We start from the raw sequence: 20,108 nt of genomic DNA on the forward strand, positions 1-20,108 counted from the left end.
TAACAAAGAAATATCAGAAAGTTTTTAAAAATCCCTTTTAAAATCACATCAAAATAAAATACTGAGGAATAAACCTGACCAAGGAAGTCAAGGACTTATATGCTCAGAACATTGATAAAGGAAGATGCTTCAAAGAAATAGAAAGATATCCCATGCTTTTGGATATCCTTGAGTGGTTCTGGCACAAAAACAGACAGACGTGGATCAATGGAACAGAATAGAGAACCCAGAAACCCACACACCTAGAGTAAATTAATCTTTGATCAAGGAGGCAAGAATATACAGTGCAGAAAAGACAGTCTCTTCAGCAAGTGTTGGGAAAGCTGGACAGCTGCATGTAAACCAATGAAGTTAGAACACTCCCTCACACCATACACAAAAATCAATTTAAAATGAATTAAAGACTTAAATATAAAACAGGACACCATAAAACTCCCATAAGAGAACATAGGCTAAGCATTCCCTGACATAAATCATAGCAATGTTTTCTTAGGTCAGTCTCCCAAGGCAACAAATAAAAGCAAATATAAACAAATAGGACCTAATCAAACTTATAAGCTTTTGCACAGCAAAGAAAGCTACCACAAAACGAAAAGACAATCCACAGAATGAGAGAAAATATTTGCAAACAACATAACCAATAAAGGCCTAATTTCCAAAATATGCAAGCAGCTCATACAGCTCAATATCAAAACAAACAAACAACTGAACCAAAACCCAGGCAGAAGACCTACATGAACATTTCTCCAAAAAACATATCCAAATAGCCATCAGTCACACGAAAAGATGTTCAACATTGCTAAGTATGAAAGAAATGCAGATCAAAACTACAATGAGGTACTTATACCTATCATCTCTCACCAGTCAGAATGGCCATCATCAAAAAGTCTACAAATAATAGGGACTTTCTGGTGGTCTAGTGGTTAAGACTTTGTGTTTCCACTGCACGGAGCACACATTTGATTCCAGGTCAGGGAAGTCCTGCATGCCACAAGGTACCCAGCCAAAAAGAGTCTACAAATTATAAATGCTAGAGAGGATGTGGAGAAAAGGGAACCCTCCTACACTGTTGGTGGCGATGTAAATTGGTGCAACCACCATGGAGGAACCACTAGGGAGAACAGCAGGGAGGTGCCTTTAAACATCAAAAGCAGAGTTACCATATGATCCAGAAATCCCACTCCTGGGCATATATCCAGAAAAGATGAAAACTCATTTGAAACACTGCAGCACTACCTACAAAAGCCAAGATGTGGCAGCAACCTAAGTGTCCATATATAGATATAGATACATACATACATCTACATACAGTGGGATATTACTCAGACATAAAAAGAATGAAATAATGCCATCTGTAGTAACATGGATGGGCCTAGAGATTACCATACTAGATGAAGTAAGTCAAACAAAGAAATGTTATATGATATTATTTACATGTGGAATCTAAAAAAAATTATATGTGAACTTATGTACAAAATAGAAAAAGATCCACAGACATAGGAAAAACTTATGGTTACTGAAGGGAAAAGGGTAAGGGGAGGGATAAACTAGGATCTTAGGATTAACTACTATATATAAAAATGAGTTTCTGGGAACCCTAAACTCTCTCCAGATACAATGCAATATACTCTTTCTTTTCTCCAGCATGCACCAGGACACAACTGGGTATGTCTGCCTCCTCATTCAGCCAGCCAAGAAATCAGATGCTGGATGGTACACACTGTCAGCCAAGAACGAAGCGGGCATCGTGTCCTGCACTGCCAGGCTGGATATATACGGTAGGTATAAGGCATCGGTTGACCTATGTGATAGGCAGCTTAAAAATCTTTTTTTTTTTCTTTTAGGATCAGTGTAATATGTTTTCATAAATGAATTAATTGGTTTTTATTTTAGTGCTTAAGATATGGATTTTTTTTAAGTCATTTTATTCTACTCACCTCAGGGCTTTTGTACACTTTTCCATTTCACTATAAGGTTAACCTTCTTCCAGACGAAGTTTTTTTCTGTACTTCTAATACAGCTACTTCAGAGCATACATGGGCTTGTACTTATGATCACCCAGCATCTTCATGCCATCCCCTTGCTGCCATGGGCACCCACAGGAAGCCCTCCCCATGCCTGTAATTCCCCAGTCATAACTCCACATGGCAGAATTTTCCAGACCCTATTCATTTGTTAATTCTTCCACAAATATTTATTAACTCTCATCTCACAACCAGATTAATAACAGAGAGCTGTCCTGAAAGTGATAATCGCTCAACAGGTCCAAGTCTTTGCAAGCCCGTGGACTATACAGCCCATGGAATTCTCCAGGCCAGAATACTGGAGTGGGTAGCCTTTCCCTTCTCCAGGGTATCTTCCCAATCCAGGGATGGAACCCAGGTCTCCCACATTGCAGGTAGATTCCTTACCAGCTGAGCCACAAGGGAAACTTTCACCCTTGCTAAGTCGCTTCAGTCGTGTCCGACTCTGTGCGACCCCAGAGACGGCAGCCCACCAGGCTCCCCCGTCCCTGGGATTCTCCAGGCAAGAACACTGGAGTGGGTTGCCATTTCCTTCTCCAATGCATGAAAGTGAAAAGTGAAGGGGAAGTCGCTCAGTCATGTCCGACTCTTAGCAACCCCATGGACTGCAGCCTACCAGGCTCCTCCATCCATGGGATTTTCCAGGCAAGAGTACTGGAGTGGGGTGCCACTGCCTTCTCCGACTTTCACCCTTAGATAGTCCCAAACCCATGAGATTACTGTAATTGTTGTTACCCTCCTTTAAATGCCAAAGAAACACAGAGACTCAGAGAGGTTAAGTGACCACAGCTGGAAAGTAAATTCAGATTTTTTACATCATTCCTTCGAGTCATGTTTCTAAATATTTAACAAATTAATCTTTACTAATGTATTTGTGTACTCTACTATTCTCCTCTATAATTTTGACATTAACTGGCATTTTAAAGAAATATTTCTTAATCCAAAAGAGTAATCCTTTTTTTTAAAAAAAAAAACTAATTGGTTGGGTTAATATTCCTTACTGATTTAACATGATGAACCAGAATAAGAAAGAAGAAAAAGTAACTATGCATAGAACCTGAGGCCCCTGCTACTTACAGGTACACACCAGATGCATTCCCCTTTTTTTGACAGCACATAGGAGTCCTGGCCTGCCATTTTCCCTCAATCTAATATTTAGAGAAAATACATAGCTTTCTGGTTATTCTCTCTAATCTGTCGACTTGAAATTCAATTGTGAAGGAAGTTGACTCTAATGTACTTTCCCCTGGAAGGGTCCGGAGAAAGAGAAGCCACTGATATGTTTCTTAATCTAAGCTAATGCCTTAACCATTTTACCTACTTCACCATGTCGGAAGGAAACAAGTCTCCAACCAAGAAACTGCTACCAATAAGCCCTGAAACTGATGACACTTGTCCGGATCCTGCTCTTCCGTGGCGGAGCCCCCACTCCAGTTCATCCCGGCTCACATCTCCCAGACTCTGGTCCTGATTCCACAGCTCTGGGAGTGGGCGAAGGGATAGAAGACTAAGGCTGAGATCAATCCACTTCGCCCCCCACAACCACTTCCTACCTGCCCGAGGAACCGGGACAGTAGGCATCCCTCCTCTCCCACAAAGGAGGGCTTCTAAGAGTAGCTCCTGTCAGGTTAAGATGCCGAGAGAGCTGAGGAAAAGCTAAGAGGCAGAGGGGCCGCGGCGAGGGACTTGACTAGTTCACAGTTGCTTCACTTACCTGCTCTCTTGTGGAATCGCTATTAAGTTTTGTCCTGTTTTGTAGCTTTCCAAATTTGATTTTAATCAGTTCACTTAGAGGCATTTAGACCCTGAAAAACTAATTGGAAATAATGAAATCAACAAAGAGCCCATTTATAACTGGGAATGCTACACGCATCCATGATTCCCCAGGACCCGGAGCATCAATGTTTCCCACCTAGTGCTCCTTGTTCGCCACCACCAGGTTCTTGGAAACCTGATGAGAGGGCTGCTTGGTAATTTCTCAGTCAGAGGCAACGCCCAGGACTAAGCAACCAGGATCCCCCTTGGACAGTGTTTAGTGAACATGGAAATTCTAACACATTCTCTTTCGTCCCCCAACCCTGGTTGATTGCATATGTTACTCTTCAGTCTTCTGGCTATAACTAACTAGAACATGATTAGGGCAGTAGGTAGGTAACTAAGGGTGATTAGGATTAGCAGTAAGTACTCGTCAGAGGTCTGGATTCATCTTTTGTCTTCCGTTTCCACAGATATCTCATCTCCTCCTTCTGAGGAGCCCTCCCTTGAGAGCCTACAACTCTCTCTACACCCACACCAGACCCCAGCCCCTCTAGACTCCATGCTAGGTCAGTGATGTTAGGTCAGGAGATAATTTTGAGATATCACACTCATCACCCACTCTTCCTTCTTATAGTCCCAGATTTTGCTGGATTAGAATCATGGGGGTTGGTATTACAGAATCAAAAGATCACGAGCCCAATTTCCCTATTCCTAGCAGGACAGGAGAGATTTTATTGATTTTTTTTTTCCTTTTTTTACAAATGAGGCATTTCAGACCCCGCTATTCATATATTTCAATGATTTACCAAGATCCCACACAAAGTGTTGGCATGAGGACAGAGCGCACCCCTGCTGTGTACCTGCTAGACTGTATTCTTTTGATTGTAACACATGATTTGGTCCATTTTCCAGCTCAGTGGCATCACCAGATCCCACCACCCATGACCGTCCGGCCCAGTGGCAGTCGCTATGGATCCCTCACCAGTAAAGGACTTGACATTTTCTCTGCTTTCTCCTCCATGGAAAGCACGATGGTGTATTCCTGCTCTTCTCGGAGTGTAGTGGAGAGTGATGAACTTTAAGAATGTCTGGGTGCCTGCTGTGTAAGGGGGCAGACTGTGGAGGGGGAAGGAGGACAAACCAGATAAGGTGGTTTCCAATCAACTGGATTTGAGTAAGTTTCCATGCTGCCGGACCTGTGGCAAGGAGAGCTTTGAGTAAGTCAGCTGGGGACTCCTGCATCTCTCCTGGGAGAGATGGAGGGCTGTACCTTTTAAGATTCCAACAAAATGAGAAGATAATATGGATGAACCAAAGATATAACGCGGATGCTGTCCACTGCTTTGGGAAAAAGTTAGCATGCTCCTCTGCCCTCTGCTGTGTTAGGGGTGTTCAGGCCCTCCTAAGAGCAATGAGGGGCCAGATGCTTGGGCTGAAAGGAGTTAGACAGTAGTGACCTTAGGTATCCTAACTCACCAAACAATGCAAAGGGAAAAGGCAAGGGGGTCGGGGGGAGGTGGTGTCCATCACCTTTCACTGATTGCATTCATAGCAGAAGTTTTGGATTCATTAAATCAGCTTCTACGTAGCACTAGGAGACTGTGCTATACAACTCACATACGTAGAGAAGCACTTTTGATGTGCTTATCCTGGGTATATTGAGCCACATGATAAAGTGCCAAAATGTGCCTGAGATACCAAAAAAAAAAAAAATCACTGAATGCTCAATATTGCACAGTGCACTTATTCTATAGCCAAAATAGGGACCCACCAGCCTGCCTGCACCATTTTCTTTTGAATATGATGGTGAGTGGTTTTTCTCTCTGAATATATACATAGATTCTATAACTAAAGTGTTGTTAATAAACCAACCAGAAGGAAATCTTCTGCAGGGTCACTTTTAAAACTACTAGCTTCAGTTGCCACTTGCAAAACTATACAGGCATCACCATCATCTGCCCATAGAATAATGACTCTCCTGTTTCTCCCCTCGCCCCCCAAAGTCTGCACATCTATGAAGCAATGAGAAAAGAAAAAATGCAAACAAGGAGAGGAGGTGATGAGAGAATGGTTTTTGTTGTTTCATTTCCCCGAGCAAAGCAGTGGTTGTGGAAGGAGAGGTCTTTAATAGTTGTGAACTGCTTTGAAATCATTAGTCAAATTGCATTTTCTATTCAGAAAATACTATGCTAACTGAAGAAGTGGGAAGGAAAAGGAATGTGCCTCTTTATTCTAACTCACCAATTCAGAATTTGCCTCTCCACTTAAGGAATATTTAGACTTACATTCACTGTGATAGCCCAGTGCCTAGAAGATTGCTTAGCACAAAATAGATCTTTGATAAATATTCATTGAATGAATGAATTTTACATTAGAGAAATCTACAATGCATGAACCAGTCAAAACATTGCCCTAGGGATGGTCGTCATGGCACAGTCTGCTCCAGATTCACTAGGGAAATGAATTGGAGTATCTGTTACCAACTCCCTGTGCCCAAGTCTTTGGTGTTCTCTGAGCCAGACACCCTCAGCTGGCATCTTACTCAAGTGAACAAATAGTAATTGCTTAGAAAGGCTTGAAATTTCCTTCACTTTAAGGCAAAGATTTCCAGTATAAAAATAAATTCATTCACTCAAAAAATATTTTGTGTGTCTACTCTGTATAAAATGCTATGCTAGAGATTGTGGGCCATACACAAATATGATAAGACACAGTACCTGCCTGCAGAAAGCTTAGAATCTAGCGGGAAAGGTAAGATAAAAGGCATGTCAAGTTCTGCTCTTTGAAGCAAAAATCCTTTTGTCAAACGGAATTTTCTAGTGCTCTTCATCCTACATTTTTCATGACTCTAAAAATCATCTAATTATTTTCAATCTTAATTTCTAAATAAATACCATAAGTTAATTCTTAAGAAATAAATATTTCAGCCAGTTATTTAGCAGAATTATTAGATTTTTCTTCCTTTCTTATGTATGTGGGAACAATAGTAAAGGTATAGGCAACTGCAATGATATAGAATGCATTTCATACAGAATGCATCTTAGAATACATTGTTTCCATATTGGCTTCTATTATCAAATTTCTTTATGACCAAAGAGAACTTTATAAGTTCAGGATTGCTTCTCCACAATTGGACACCCAACCTCCTCATCACGTCTATTAATGTAAACTCTAGACAGTTCTCCCATAAGAGGATATATTCTTCATTTCTGGGTATATGTCTTAGCTTTTTCAAGATTTTAGGATAAATATTCTATTTAACCACTAGATGGCACTGTTGAGCCTAAACTATAACAAGCTTTAAAATTCCTCGAATTTTAACTTTTGGATTATGTTACAGCAAAGTTTCTCAACCTCGACACTGTTGACACTTGGGGCCAGATAATTAGTTGTTGTTGGGGAATCCTCTGCTCACTGTAGGATGTTTAGCAGCATCCGTGGCCTCTACCCACTGGATGTCAGTAGTAGAGCAGCCACTCCCCAAGTTGTGGCCACCTAAAATGTCCTCAGATATTGCCTTGTTATCTAGGAGGCAGGATCCCCTTTGTTAAGAACTACTGTGTTGAACAAATCCAAATTCTACTGGAATTCAGTTACAATAAGGAATACTTATATAAGAAATTTCAGTTCTGCTGAGTAAATTTGGACTCAACATATCCAAAATCAGATTCATGGTCTTCCCTTTTATAAACCATTCATCATCCTAGTTTAATTATTTCCATTAGGGGCACCATCACAGTCCTAGTAATCCAAATGGAGTATTTAAATCATTTTTTGTTTCTTCTATCTGATCAATTGACAAATCATATTAACTCTAACTCTTATTTCTTTTATATTCAGGCCTTCCTTTCATCCCCCTTGTGGTTCCCAGCTCAGGCTTTCATTACTTTCTTAATTTCCCTCAATACTTCTGACTTTAACCATAATAAGAGACTTCTAACTGGTCTTCCTGCCTCTAGTCCTGCTTTTTATCCCCACTCAAGTCTAGCCCTGATCTCAGCATCAGACCATTCTTCCTGAAGTACTGTTTTATCTGGGCTTCCCAGGTGGCTCAGCGGTAAAGAATCTAACAGCCAATGCAGGAGACACAGGTTCGATCCCTGAGTCAGGAAGATCCCCTGGAGAAGGGAATGGCAACCCCTGCCAGTATTCTTGCCTGGGAAATCCCATGGACAGAGGAGTCTGGTAGGCCGCATCCCATGGGGTCACAAGAGTTGGACACAACTTAGCATGCACTGCTTCATTCATAACATTCCTCTAATTTTTGGACCCCAAGAGATTCCCTGGAGCCAACCCAGGCCAGCTGTTCTGCCCATGCAATTCAAGCCTTGCTCCAATATGATCCCAAAGCTTTTCATCCATTACTCAGAAAACACACCCAGTGCACCAGTAAAATTAACACAGGCCCCTGCTTTCCACCCATATGGCTCTTTTCTGCCTCCACCTGGAACGCTTTCTCCCCAATCCCGATGAAAATCTTACCTATTGCTTAAAGGCCATCTCAAAGGCTACTTTACTGCCTCTATGAAATATTTTCCTGGTGTCCCCCCAACCACCCCAGAAAAATACAGTTGACTTTATTTGAAATCTTATAGCAAATTTCTTGAGTCTGGAAAAAGAGATTAGTTTGTATAGAACTTTGTGTAAAACACAGCTTCTATATACCTGCCTGTCAGTCTTGCCTGCACTAGATTTTAGCTACTTGTTGGTATGGACTGTGTCAAAAGTTTGCCATGGCAAAATGTTGCCTTATACAGAGTAGGCACTTAATAAATATTTATTGATCTAAATTGAACTTTAAATTTCTATGCAAGTCAGTATGTTTCTATATAAAATGAAGTCAGTCTACAGCAGTGGTTCTTAACTTTGACTGCATATTAGAATCTCCTGGGGAGCTTTTAAAAATCCCAAAATGTCCTTCCCTGGAGATCCAGTGGCTAAGACTCCAAGCTCCCAATGCAAGCAGCAGGGGTTTGATCCCTGGTCAGGGAACTAGATCCCACAAGCCTCAACTAATACCCAGTGCAGTCAAATAAATAAATATTTGAAAAAATAAATCCCAATATCTAAGCCACAACCCCAATCAGTAAGTCATAAGTTCTGGGGTTCTGGCATAGGAATCAGTATGTTTAAAGCTTCCCAGGTGATTCCAGTGAGCAAGTCAGATTGAGAAGAGTCATTTTATTATCATGGCTTGATCACAGAACTTACCCTAGAAGGTCGGAAGGGATGCAAATAGCATAGGCTATGGTGTTGGTGTCAGTGAAGAATGCACTTCCTCCCTTTTGCACGTGCAATGCCTGCCTGGAAAGCAGAAATAAACATGCACTTTGGCCTCATTAGACCCTACTGTCTTGCACTACACTCGTTGGACATGTAGCATTCATGAAGCCCTAAATCTGCAAAAATGGACCAGGGAAAGAGGGAAAGTTGGGACAATTCTTCTGGCCCTTTCTTCAAAAAGCTATGCAGATCCCATAAGCTCCCTTCTAACCAAACAAGTGAAGGACTTTTCCTAACTTGGTGAGTCATGGAAATGGGGATGAGAAGGATAATGGAGAAGAAAACACACCATTAAACCTGAACTGCCAAGCAACTAACAAAAAAAGATGACTTCCTCCTCCATTTTTGTGTTCATGATACGTCCAAGCTACACTGTCTATGGTCCCTTCTACATCTATCCCCCATTCTGTGTTTTTCTCCAAGACGCCCTGTGTCCCCTGTTCTGTAATACCCTAGGCTGTAACCCACCCCTCCTTTCCCCTTTCCCAGCATGCTTCGTGCTCCGCAATGACCTAATTGCTGCCCCCTTGTATCTTGGCTTGGTGTTCAAAAGAAACCAGTCCAAACTGAACAAATCTTGAATGCCTGAGGGCCTTTTAAATTCATGGCGGTGCTGCACCTTTAAAAGCAGTTGCTTTCTTACTCCCATCAACTTCTGATATTAATAGAAATGCAGGCAAAAGGGAAAAAATCAGGTTGGGAGGGGAGGTCTTAAAAACTGAATCCGACACCCAAATTATTCTGGTTGATCAGACTCCTCCTGTCCTCTTCCTCCCCACAAAACTCCCAAAAAACCTTTGAAACTGAGATCCTGGCCTGAGTCTGTGAGTATGTGGGCTATGTATAATTTGGTGGTAAACTCAAAGGCAAATTTACTCATAATGACCTTTATTCAAGGTCTCTTCCCAGGTAACCTGGACTCAAAGCATTTCCAATGATGGTCGAGTTGAAAATCACTGTGCCTCACGAGGAAGATGAACAGTTACTTAGATTGCAATAGAGCTTGTCGAAGTCCTTTTCACCACTAATTGCCTTGCCTTGTTTTAAGTGGATCAATATTTCAGAAAGTTAATTACTGAAGCATTGCTGGAAGAATGCCTAGCATCTTCTAAACTTTGACAATGCAGTGGTCATCAGTATGCTAAAAAAAAAAAAGTTGCTACTACCATGTTTTTAAAAAATCTGTGCGATGCAAAAAAAATGCATATTTGTTAAAAATATGTTTGCCTCTTTTTTCTGTCTAATTATATTAGTTAGCATACTTGGTGTTGTAAAACCATAAACATGATGTTTTTTTGTTAATATGTAAATAATGGCCACTTCAAACACAATAGCCTTGAAATTGCAAGAAATAGAGAAAGAACTCACTTTTCAATCCTCTGAGAATTGTGCCATAAATGCTGAGAGTAAGCATAAAGAAAATGGCTGTACTGTAGAGGCATATTCGCTAATTTGCTAGAAGATTTAACATACAAGTGAGTAGAAAATGTTCCCCTACTAATAAAAATTAAAATATTTCAACATTATTTGACAATATGTATTTGAAGGTTGAAATACATAAACATTTTTCTTTAAAATGCAGAAAACAGTGCTAGTTTCCAGGTTTATCAATTGTTTTTTAATGATTAAGCTGATTTTTTAATATACAAATATTCAATACTTAAAAGTGATTTTTAAAAGTTATTCAATTGTATAAATTATTCAAATTCTTTGCGACCCCATGGACTATAGCCTATCAGGATCCTCTGTCCATGGGATTTTCCAGGCAAGAGTGCTGGAGTGGATTGCCATTTCCTTCTCCAGGGGATCTTCTCAACCCAGGAATTGAACACCAGTCTCCCACATTGCAGGCAGATGCTTTACTGTCTGAGCCACCAGGGAAGTCATAAATTATTCAAATTGAAAAAATTACCACATATGCTATAACCTGGTCAGATATCCCTAGAGGAACAGAAAGGTAACTGGGTTTTAATCTTCCTAAAACATCCAGCAAACCCAATAAATCTCTCATAGAATGTTTTTTACTTTCTAAGATAAAAATTCATTCTACCTCCTAACTGAAAATAGAGACACATTAAAATGAGACTTAAAGATGTGAAAGATGGGGTGGGGCGGGGGGTTGACCAGTTTCAACTGGAAATTAATGGAGTTATAAGTATAGTTTTCTTACAATAAGAAGTACTTTAGTACCCACTAAGAAACATGAATGATTTTCACATAGTATTGTAAGAAAGAATTGTTTGATGTTCCAAAATTCCAAAGAACTTGGTATTTCTACACAGATTCATTGAGTTACCTGCAAACTGGAGGCTGATTCTTGTAATTTCTCCACCATTAGTGGTGCAAGAATCCAGTGAAATATGTTCTAGTACTGCCCATAGCAGTCACTACCAAAAGATTACTAAATGTATGTACACACAGTATAAACGATTTTACTGTGTATTTTAAGGAGAGTTAAAGTCCTGAAATAATTCCAATGAAATAATTTGAGTGCAACTGTGTTTTTTTTTTAATGCAGACTGGTAAATTAACTTTTACTTAGTATTGTTTTTAGAGATACTGTATCTTTTCTGATTAAATTTCACTTATTTTTTCCAAGCTTTAGCATTTTTCATGACCTACTCTTCTCTCTCATTACCTTCTTGTCAAGATAAAAATCTGTAAAATATTTAATAGCATCCAGAGAGCTCCTTATTTCTAGGAATTCTCAGGGGAATTCCAAGGGCTTTTTAAGCATTCAGGTAAATTTCAGACATGTTTTCTAACTTTTCTATAACTCTGGATTTTGTTTCTTTATTTGTAAAATAAAACATTTGAGGCTTTCCCAGGATGAAGGGTAGGATAAATAAATAAATATTTATGAAGAGTTTACTGCACAGACCCTTTTAAAAAGTGATAGCAGGGGTTTCTTCATTCCAAATAAAATGGTAAGAATATTTTTCTCCAAAGTAAGTAGTTGATTTGTTTTAAAAGTTCACATTTCTTCCCTATCCCACCATGTCGTTTCCTTAGAAGGGTACTACATACACTATGGGGGAATTTCCTCTTCCAAGATTCTATGCAGTTGAAAAAAAATCTGGAGAAAAATCAAATAAATTCAAGAAATATCCTAGCTGCTTTCTATAGGCAGATTCAAGGGAAATTAATTTCAACACAACCTAAGGAACTCTGACTCCTGCATCTATGACTGAAGCTAGTGGAAATAATGGCTCCGCAGTGCACGGAGAAATAGCAAGCGAGTTCCTGTATTCCTTTCTGGTTCAAGTAGTTCAGGAAAACTCTGTTATACTGTTCTAGGCTCTAATGAAGAAACGTTCCATACTGGCACGTCATTGGCCTTATGTTAAATGAATCAACCTGAGGATAACAGATAGACAAGGACCCTCAAAAATGAGCATAACCTTTGGTCTCTGTTTTCAAATTCTTAGCTCCATCAAGCCCCAAACAACCCTCATGAGTCATTGTAACCATGAGGACTGACAAAGGATGTACTCTATGGGAGTGTGCGTGCGTACTCACACACACACACACACGCACACACACAGCTAACAATTCAATCCTGGTCAAGTGACACACATCTTATCTTTTCCTTTCTCTTCCTGTATGATGACTTCTTCTAACCTAAAAATACACCAGGCCCCAGAAGGCTCACAAACATGCTATGCTTCCATCTCAGGAAGCTTGAGTCAACTTAATTTCTAAAGTACTTTTTTGGTTATTGAAATCCTAATGGAAAAACTATTATAGTAAACATTTTGAAACGTGTGAACTATATAAACTGTATATTTTGCCTCTATCACTAGAAAGCAATGAATGGATCTTGGCTTTTATTCCTTTCCTCTGCATCATGCATGTTGGGTATTCTTTGGAACTGAAAACCAGTGTTCACTTAAGCCAAAATGTTTGTGAGCATTCACTGTCTTTGTCCAGAAGTATACGGTACTCTATCTGGGTAGGCCACATCGTCTCCATGCCACCCATTGCTGTTTTCTAGTTGTGCTTTCTTGAAGATTTGAGGGGATTGTGTTTTGCTTGGAAACTTTGCAATTAGAAAACAAAGAAAAATTAAAAACCAGTATTTCATTCAACCTGGATGGTACCAGTATTTAATTCAAACTGGATGTTTTAAAAACCAATTTAGAGAATGTGATGGACTGTTTCTTTATTCATTAAATAAAATTTTATTTATTCTCAGTTAGTTACGGGGTTTGTTTTGGGTTGTGTTTTGGTTCCAGTCTTCGTATGTGAGATGGGTAAGTTCTTCCTCTCAGTAGTTTTTTTTCAGCTTGGGTATTTTGGGGGACTCGCTGCCAGTTTGAAATAGCAATCCAAAAGTCCTGTGTTCATTCAATAAAACACTCATTAAGCCTGCACCATCTAGTATATTCATGACCAGAGAAGGGAATGGGTATACATGTGAAAAGGTTGGTCACGTAATTATGTGCTTTGAAATTTCTTTTATCCACAGGTAGCAAAAAGGGATATCTTTAGTGAAACCTAACCAGAGAGCAGAGCCAAAATGAGTCCAAAACAACACTTTGCTTTTACTATAAGACCAAAATTAAGTGAGCTGAGCTTTAACTGTTGAATCCTGCAGCCACAACCCAAATACATCCCATCTGGCTCATATCCAGCGGAAATTTTAGACCTTCATTAATATAAAGGTCACCTCATTAGGAAATTGGCTGTAGCTAGATGTTAAGAAAGCCTAATCCTTCTTAAGATCTATAAATACAAAGAATGCTACATCAATATAATCAGTTTTGAGTAATGAGTTTAATGGTGTCATAGTACATATTGTTTAATTAAGCAATTCTCAACCCCATTAGCCAGTTAGACTCACTGGGAGAATACTGAAAAAAAATATCTAGGCCTCACCTCAGAACAGTTAAATCAGTTCTTGAACTGGGGGCCCGAGAATTGGTATATTTTTCAAGATTCCCCACGTGTTTCTAATGAGCAGGCTGGGATGAGAACCACTAGCTTGGATGGCCCTCCCCATCTTGAGAGCCCTGTTCATTTGTATATGGTTCTTCAAGACTTCTGACCCTGGTGTCTGGCCTCAACTTGTAGCTAGCTCCTAGGGAAAGCCCACATAAAATAACTAATGGAACTCAAACGATGCCTGGGAGTGGGTCTTCTTTTATTATTTAATGTCTCTCTTAGGAGCTCTTATGGCACATATCATTGATACTTCATATCATTGAAGCATTCAGCTAAACCCTGTTTAGGGCTACTTACTGATTAGTACATGTATGTTCTTGACTGCCTACTCAAGGACAAAGATGATGCTCGGTAAGCCAGGGTATAAATAGATGCTTGATAATGTATGGTGATTTATTGAGGAAAGGGGTCATGGATTAAAGAATATTTTTAAATTTCAATATGTTCTGTTATCAAACTACAAAGAACATAGATTTTCAAAGGTGAGACAATATAGTATATTGCAGCAACTAGGACATCCCTGGTGGCTCAGTGGTAAAGAATCCGCCTGTCAGTTCTGCTGCTGCTGCTGCTAAGTCACTTCAGTCGTGTCCGACTCTGTGCGACCCCATGGCAGCCCACCAGGCTCCTCTGTCCATGGGGTTTTCCAGGCAAGAGTACTGGAGTGGGGTGCCATCGCCTTCTCTGGCCTGTCAGTTCAGGAGACATAGATTCAGTCCCTGGGTTGAGAAGATCCCCTGGAAGAGGAAATGGCAACCCACTCCAGAATTCTTGCCTGGGAAATTCCATGGACAGAGGAGCCTGGTGGGCTACAGTCCATGAGATCACAAAAAAGTCAGACACAACTTAGCGACTAAACAACAAAAGCAACTTTTAGGTTGCTTGGTAATTTAAATTCTATTATGTATAATAATATATGAACTTTAAGTTCAAAAATATTTTAATTTGTTTTATTCAAGCTCCTAATCCATAAGCCACAACAGCTTCCTCAACATACAGTTTGAAGAGTTTTACCAAAGATTGCATTTGATCACTGAGACCCATTTACTCTTCCTTCAACTGTCTTTTCAGGAAAAAAAAAAAAAGTACATCAAGTACTAGGAAATCTTAGGAATTTGCTAAGATCTAAGTTGCTTCCAGAGATTTCCAACAGAAATGAGCCACTAAAGCATAATAGTTAACAGATTCCTACTCTTTTCGGGGAATGGGGATGGGGAAAAGAGGCATAGGATTAAAATCACATTTTAATTAAATCATTTGATTTCATTTCCTGTTAACAACCAAAAAAGAAATACTTATTGCATGTTTATCTCTGTGCTAGAAGCCACGGAGATAAAATGAAAAGTACAGTTCTCTTTTGCAAGGTATTTATAGTCCAGAGAGAGGAACGTGCACCCTACTTAACAAAAGGACTAACAATCTTAATACATCTGTGAGACTTTCTCTGATTAACCTATTTTATTTTAGCGCTGATTTTATTCATTCTACAAACTCCACAAACTCCCTGGGGCTCCTAATGAAGCAATGTAAGTCTAAATAAGTAGACTACTGTGCTCAAATAGGATGGGAGATGCTCTGAATCTTGCCAGAGCCCAAGTACTCACTGCAGAGCGGAGTATGACCAGAAAGAGGTCTGAACATAATCCCTTCTAGATCTGTTGTCTTCTGGGACTACTGTGTCTTCTAAGAGCTGTTGAAGTCAAGAGGTTAAACATTTTATTCTCTAATTTGCACTGAGGAAGCAAAATCCTGAGCACTCCTTAGTTTCTTATTTACAGGTATCAGAAGGTAGGGGAAAAACTTCTCTGGTGTCCAGTGGCTTAGACTCTCAGCTTCCACTGCAGGGGGCACAGGGTCCATCCCTGTTCAGGGGATTAAAGTCCCACAAGGAAGCACACAGCCAAAAAAAAATTAGATAAGAAGGAAAGGGAAATGCAGCATTAGACTGTCAGAATTTCTAGCAATACACTTGTGATTTTGTCAATTTTAGATGATGGCCTGGGAAAGATACTGCCACTCATTATAAACCAAAAGGAATCTGATACTCAGGGATAACTAACAAAATTTTAAAGAAGACTCTATAAAAATTGCAAATGGTGGCTATGCCTGATATTAGGTGTTGGAATCCATAATATTATAAAAAGGGTTTGGGAAATGTCATTGTTTTGTTAACTTGCGACAAGTTCCAAAGGCACAGATGGCTTAAGAGTCTTGCTTTTTCCAATATTAGTAAGACAGTCACCGAAAAACATGCGATCTGTTGACCAAGTCATTCTTTACATTAAAGGCTTGGCTTATTCATCCAATGCTTAAGCAAACTTATAAAAGTAATTCAAACCAATACCACTGCTTTTTATTACATTACTGTATTATTATTACTGCTTTTTTGATTAGCCTTGGTGGTAGTGAAGCCCTTATTGCCCAACTGGTACTGATTAAAAGCAAATCACTTCCAAAAGCCAAATATACATATATTCAATACATATATGAGCAAATATATATATTTGAGTACTTGTAAGGAATTAGTAGTTAGCAACTGGCTTAATAAGGAAAACAAAAGATTAAGGAACTGTGTAGCTGTTTAAAAGTTGAATATTATTTCAATTAATTCAATCGTTTTAAAAACCATGAAAAATATATTTCCAAATTGATAGAGAAAACTTTCAAATTAATTACTTGCACACTCATCAGCTTGTCTTTTTTTTGATGATTACAAATCAGCACTTTGCCAATTGCTGGGGTTAGATTTAAATACATCTTTACTCAGATAAGCACTCAATGTCACCACCCCCCAAACAAATAGGCCTTTAGCACCATCAGAAAACTAGCAGGGCACCTGGCATGAAAAGCAAACCCAAGTTTTTAATTCTATTTTACAAAATGTATATTACAATAATGTATACACAATTTTTAAAAATACAGAGCACTCACACCCATGTATTCTACCAAAGAAAAAAAGAAAGTCTACTTCATGCATGCACACAGTACACTAAGCATAAACGCATTTACAAGACAGGAAGGCAGCTCTGTATTAAGCATACACAGGTAAGAGATACTGTAACTTCATCCTAACAGGACAGACTTACTAAGGTTAAGGAAGTGAGGACTAAACCTAAAGTATAACCCAATTCTATTTTTTCTTACATTGTTTTCCCTCAAAGTCGCCCAGAAAGGGGGGAATCAATCAAAACTATTCCAAGATGCATTAATGAAATCTACAACATAATAGGGAGGAAAAAAGTAAAGCAATAAAAGCATTGCGTCCCTAGGACTAGAGATGCGAAAAGTAACCTGGAAATTTCCTAATTTTATTCTAAGAATGTGTCCATCCTATGCCGCCGAGTGGGGAAGGCTACGGCTCCACAGCGCAGATCACTGGGCGTCTCATTCCGACCGGGCCGCGCGACCTAACTGGCCATCTGGAAGGGCTCAGGCTGGAAGCCGAAGAGCCTTTGGCCGTAGGGCTCGGTCTCTGCCGGCAGCTTCGCGCCCGCAAACGGAAGGTAGTGGTCTCGGCCGAAGTGCTCACAGTGGAGATTGACCCAGTCCCGCTCCGAGCCGAATCGTTCAGCCTCGGCCAGGATGCGGGTCAGAGCCATGATGTAGCTTAGCGCCATCTGCAGGGTCTCGTACTTGGACAACTTTTTATCCTGGCCCCACTGGGGCACCACCCTGCGCAAGCGGTCGAAGGCCGTGTTGAGCCCCTGCATGCGGCGGCGCTCGCGCGCGTTTGCCGCTAGGCGCCTGCGCGCCGCGCTCTCCAGTCGCCCGGCCCCGGCGCACGTGCCCGCGCACTCGGCTCCACCCGCGCAAGGGGGCGCGGCACGCGCTCCCGCCGCCGTGTTGCAGGGCTTGCAGGACTTCATTCCCCGCCGGCAGGAGGGAGGCGCCGAGCTCTCGGGTCCTTTCAAGAGTTGTGCGTGGCTGCTGTATGAACCCGCTCTGCAATTTGGCTCTTCCTAGCAAATAAGTCATACACAAAGCAACTACGTGGAATGGAAGTTTGCAGTGGGGAGTGCGGGGTTCCGCCTTGTGTCCTATTGGATAACCAGATAGATGTCTCTTCACTTGCCAAAATTTAGAGGAAATTGAGAGGTAAAAGAGAAAGTCATTTTCCCAGTGTTAAGTTGCAAAAGAGAAGGGAACTTTCCTGCAGCAGAATTGGTGTGGCTGGTTCGAGAAAGGTCTCTGGGAAAACCGGAGACTTCTGGAAGACAAAATCTTTTCCGAAGCTCAGATAGGAAAGGAGCGCTTCTTCCGCAGTAGCTGTGGGAGAGTGCTGGATCAATCTTTGAAGGAGGAGAATTTATAGCAGAAGGCTGAAGGAGGGAACAGGTGGTGGCAGGTGGGCGGGCGTCCCTCGGCTTCCATCTCAGCACCTTCCTACCCTGGGAACCGCAGGGGGGAAGGGGGACGACGCACAGCAAAATCCTGACATCACCGGCTTCGTCTGTTGGAAGTTTCTCCAAAGCTATGTCCAGCATTAACTAACACACCATCTGGAGTGGCCGGTCTGTGCCCAAAAGAATAACAGGGTGGGGGTGGGGGAGAATTTGGTTCATCTTTTTCCATATCAGTGTGCAGCTTACAGATCAAAAATTGAACCATAGTTTTTAAATGATTAGAAATCACTTTGGTGATTATGTTGGTTTTGTGTGAATATGTTGGTCTTGGAATTGTAAGATATATAGACGTTCAGTGATAGAAATATTTGCTTTGTCAAGATGTGTGGCAATTTCTCACAATGCTGACTGAATATATTCTCATTTTATTTTAGTTATTAACTAAGTTGGGACAGACAGCAGGTCATAACATTATTTCAGACATGGAATTTTACTGTGCAAATAATTTGGCTGTTTTCTGAAGAATAATTTAGTATAGCATATCAAAAGATATTGGTGTGCTCACAGACACAGAAAACAAACTTGTGGTTACCAAAGGGGATGTGGAGGGTGATAAATTAGGAGTTTGGAATTAACATATACACACTATTATATATAAAACAGACAAATAACAAGGACCTACTGTATAGCACAGGGAACTTAGAATAATCTAAGTGGAAAAGAATCTGAAAAAGAATGTATATATACAAATATATATGAACTGAATTACTTTGCAGCACACGTAAAATTAACACATTATAAATTAACTATACTTCAATCAAAAATGGTTTAAAAAACAGATTAACATATATGTAAAAATGTATATTATTTTACTATATAATTGGATTGCATGAGTTTGGATACTTAGGCAAATTCAGAATTTATAGCACATTCCCCCAACACAGGTTTATAAACATTTGGGGGATGTATATTGAGATGATAATTATTTCATTTGACTTTTAAATCTAATAAAACTAATCATGATGCACATATATATGCAAAATGAAAACATCTAAGTAGTTTGTGAAGTGTTTTTTGTTTTTTTTTTGCCCATGCCGTGTGGCATGTGGGATCTTAGTTCCCCAACCAGGGATGGACCAGGGATCAAACCCATGCCCCCTGCAGTGGAAGCGCAGAGTCTTAACCGTTGGAACACCAGGGAATCTGATTTGTGAAGTTTTAAAAAATAATTCCTAATGGAAGACTTTTTCCCCCACCTCAAAAGTTGTAAGTATCTCATACTACTTCCCTGTTTCAGTTGTATCAATTGTCCTCAGAAACAATAATGAAACATGATTTCCACTCTTGCTAATGAGGAGCTGATTTGTAGAGAAATTGCTAACTTGATTCTCTTATCTCAGCTTCTTTCTAGCTCTTAAGGAAGAGTCAAGTGGCAAATAAACCAGTTTCAAATAGATTCAAGCCAGAATCATTTCTGAATTCTTTAGGAAGACCAAGTATGTTCTTTCTCCTTTTGAGATATGGATTATGTTGGCATTATTCTCATTTATTTTTGTTTAATCAAATTATTAACAAGTTCCCACAAATCAGGAGTCTTTTAACTGTGTCTTCTCTTACCATTGCTTGAGACTAAAACCCCTTTGTGACTGCCCTGACTCCAAGTCCTGTCTTCCCATAAATAGTTGATTAATCCCCAGCTGAAGCAATGACAATGAAATGAAGCTGAGTAACATGAAGACAATAGAATTCAATTGAA

The 20,108-nt window shown here is 40.0% G+C and overlaps 2 protein-coding genes across 4 annotated transcripts in view; one reads left to right on the forward strand and one right to left on the reverse strand.

Annotated features, from left to right (window-relative positions):
- MYPN (myopalladin) overlaps window positions 1-13,263 on the forward strand; it is a 114,113-nt gene extending 100,850 nt beyond the window's left edge. For all 3 annotated transcript variants that reach the window (XM_024986845.2, XM_024986846.2, XM_002698857.7), the window contains 2 exons: window positions 1,645-1,778; window positions 4,695-13,263. In XM_024986845.2, the coding sequence (XP_024842613.1) occupies window positions 1,645-1,778; window positions 4,695-4,864 (304 nt within the window). In that variant the 3' untranslated portion in view covers window positions 4,865-13,263. The remainder of the gene's footprint in view (window positions 1-1,644; window positions 1,779-4,694) is intronic.
- A 3,097-nt stretch (window positions 13,264-16,360) lies between these two features.
- ATOH7 (atonal bHLH transcription factor 7) lies at window positions 16,361-18,519 on the reverse strand. The gene has a single exon (XM_010820651.4). It carries the CDS (start codon window positions 17,873-17,875, stop codon window positions 17,417-17,419), a length of 459 nt encoding a protein of 152 aa, XP_010818953.1. The 5' UTR covers window positions 17,876-18,519; the 3' UTR covers window positions 16,361-17,416.
- Between the last annotated feature and the right edge of the window lie 1,589 nt (window positions 18,520-20,108).

Source organism: Bos taurus, chromosome 28 (genome assembly GCF_002263795.3).
Source record: "Bos taurus isolate L1 Dominette 01449 registration number 42190680 breed Hereford chromosome 28, ARS-UCD2.0, whole genome shotgun sequence".
Classification (NCBI taxonomy): Eukaryota; Metazoa; Chordata; class Mammalia; order Artiodactyla; family Bovidae; genus Bos; species Bos taurus.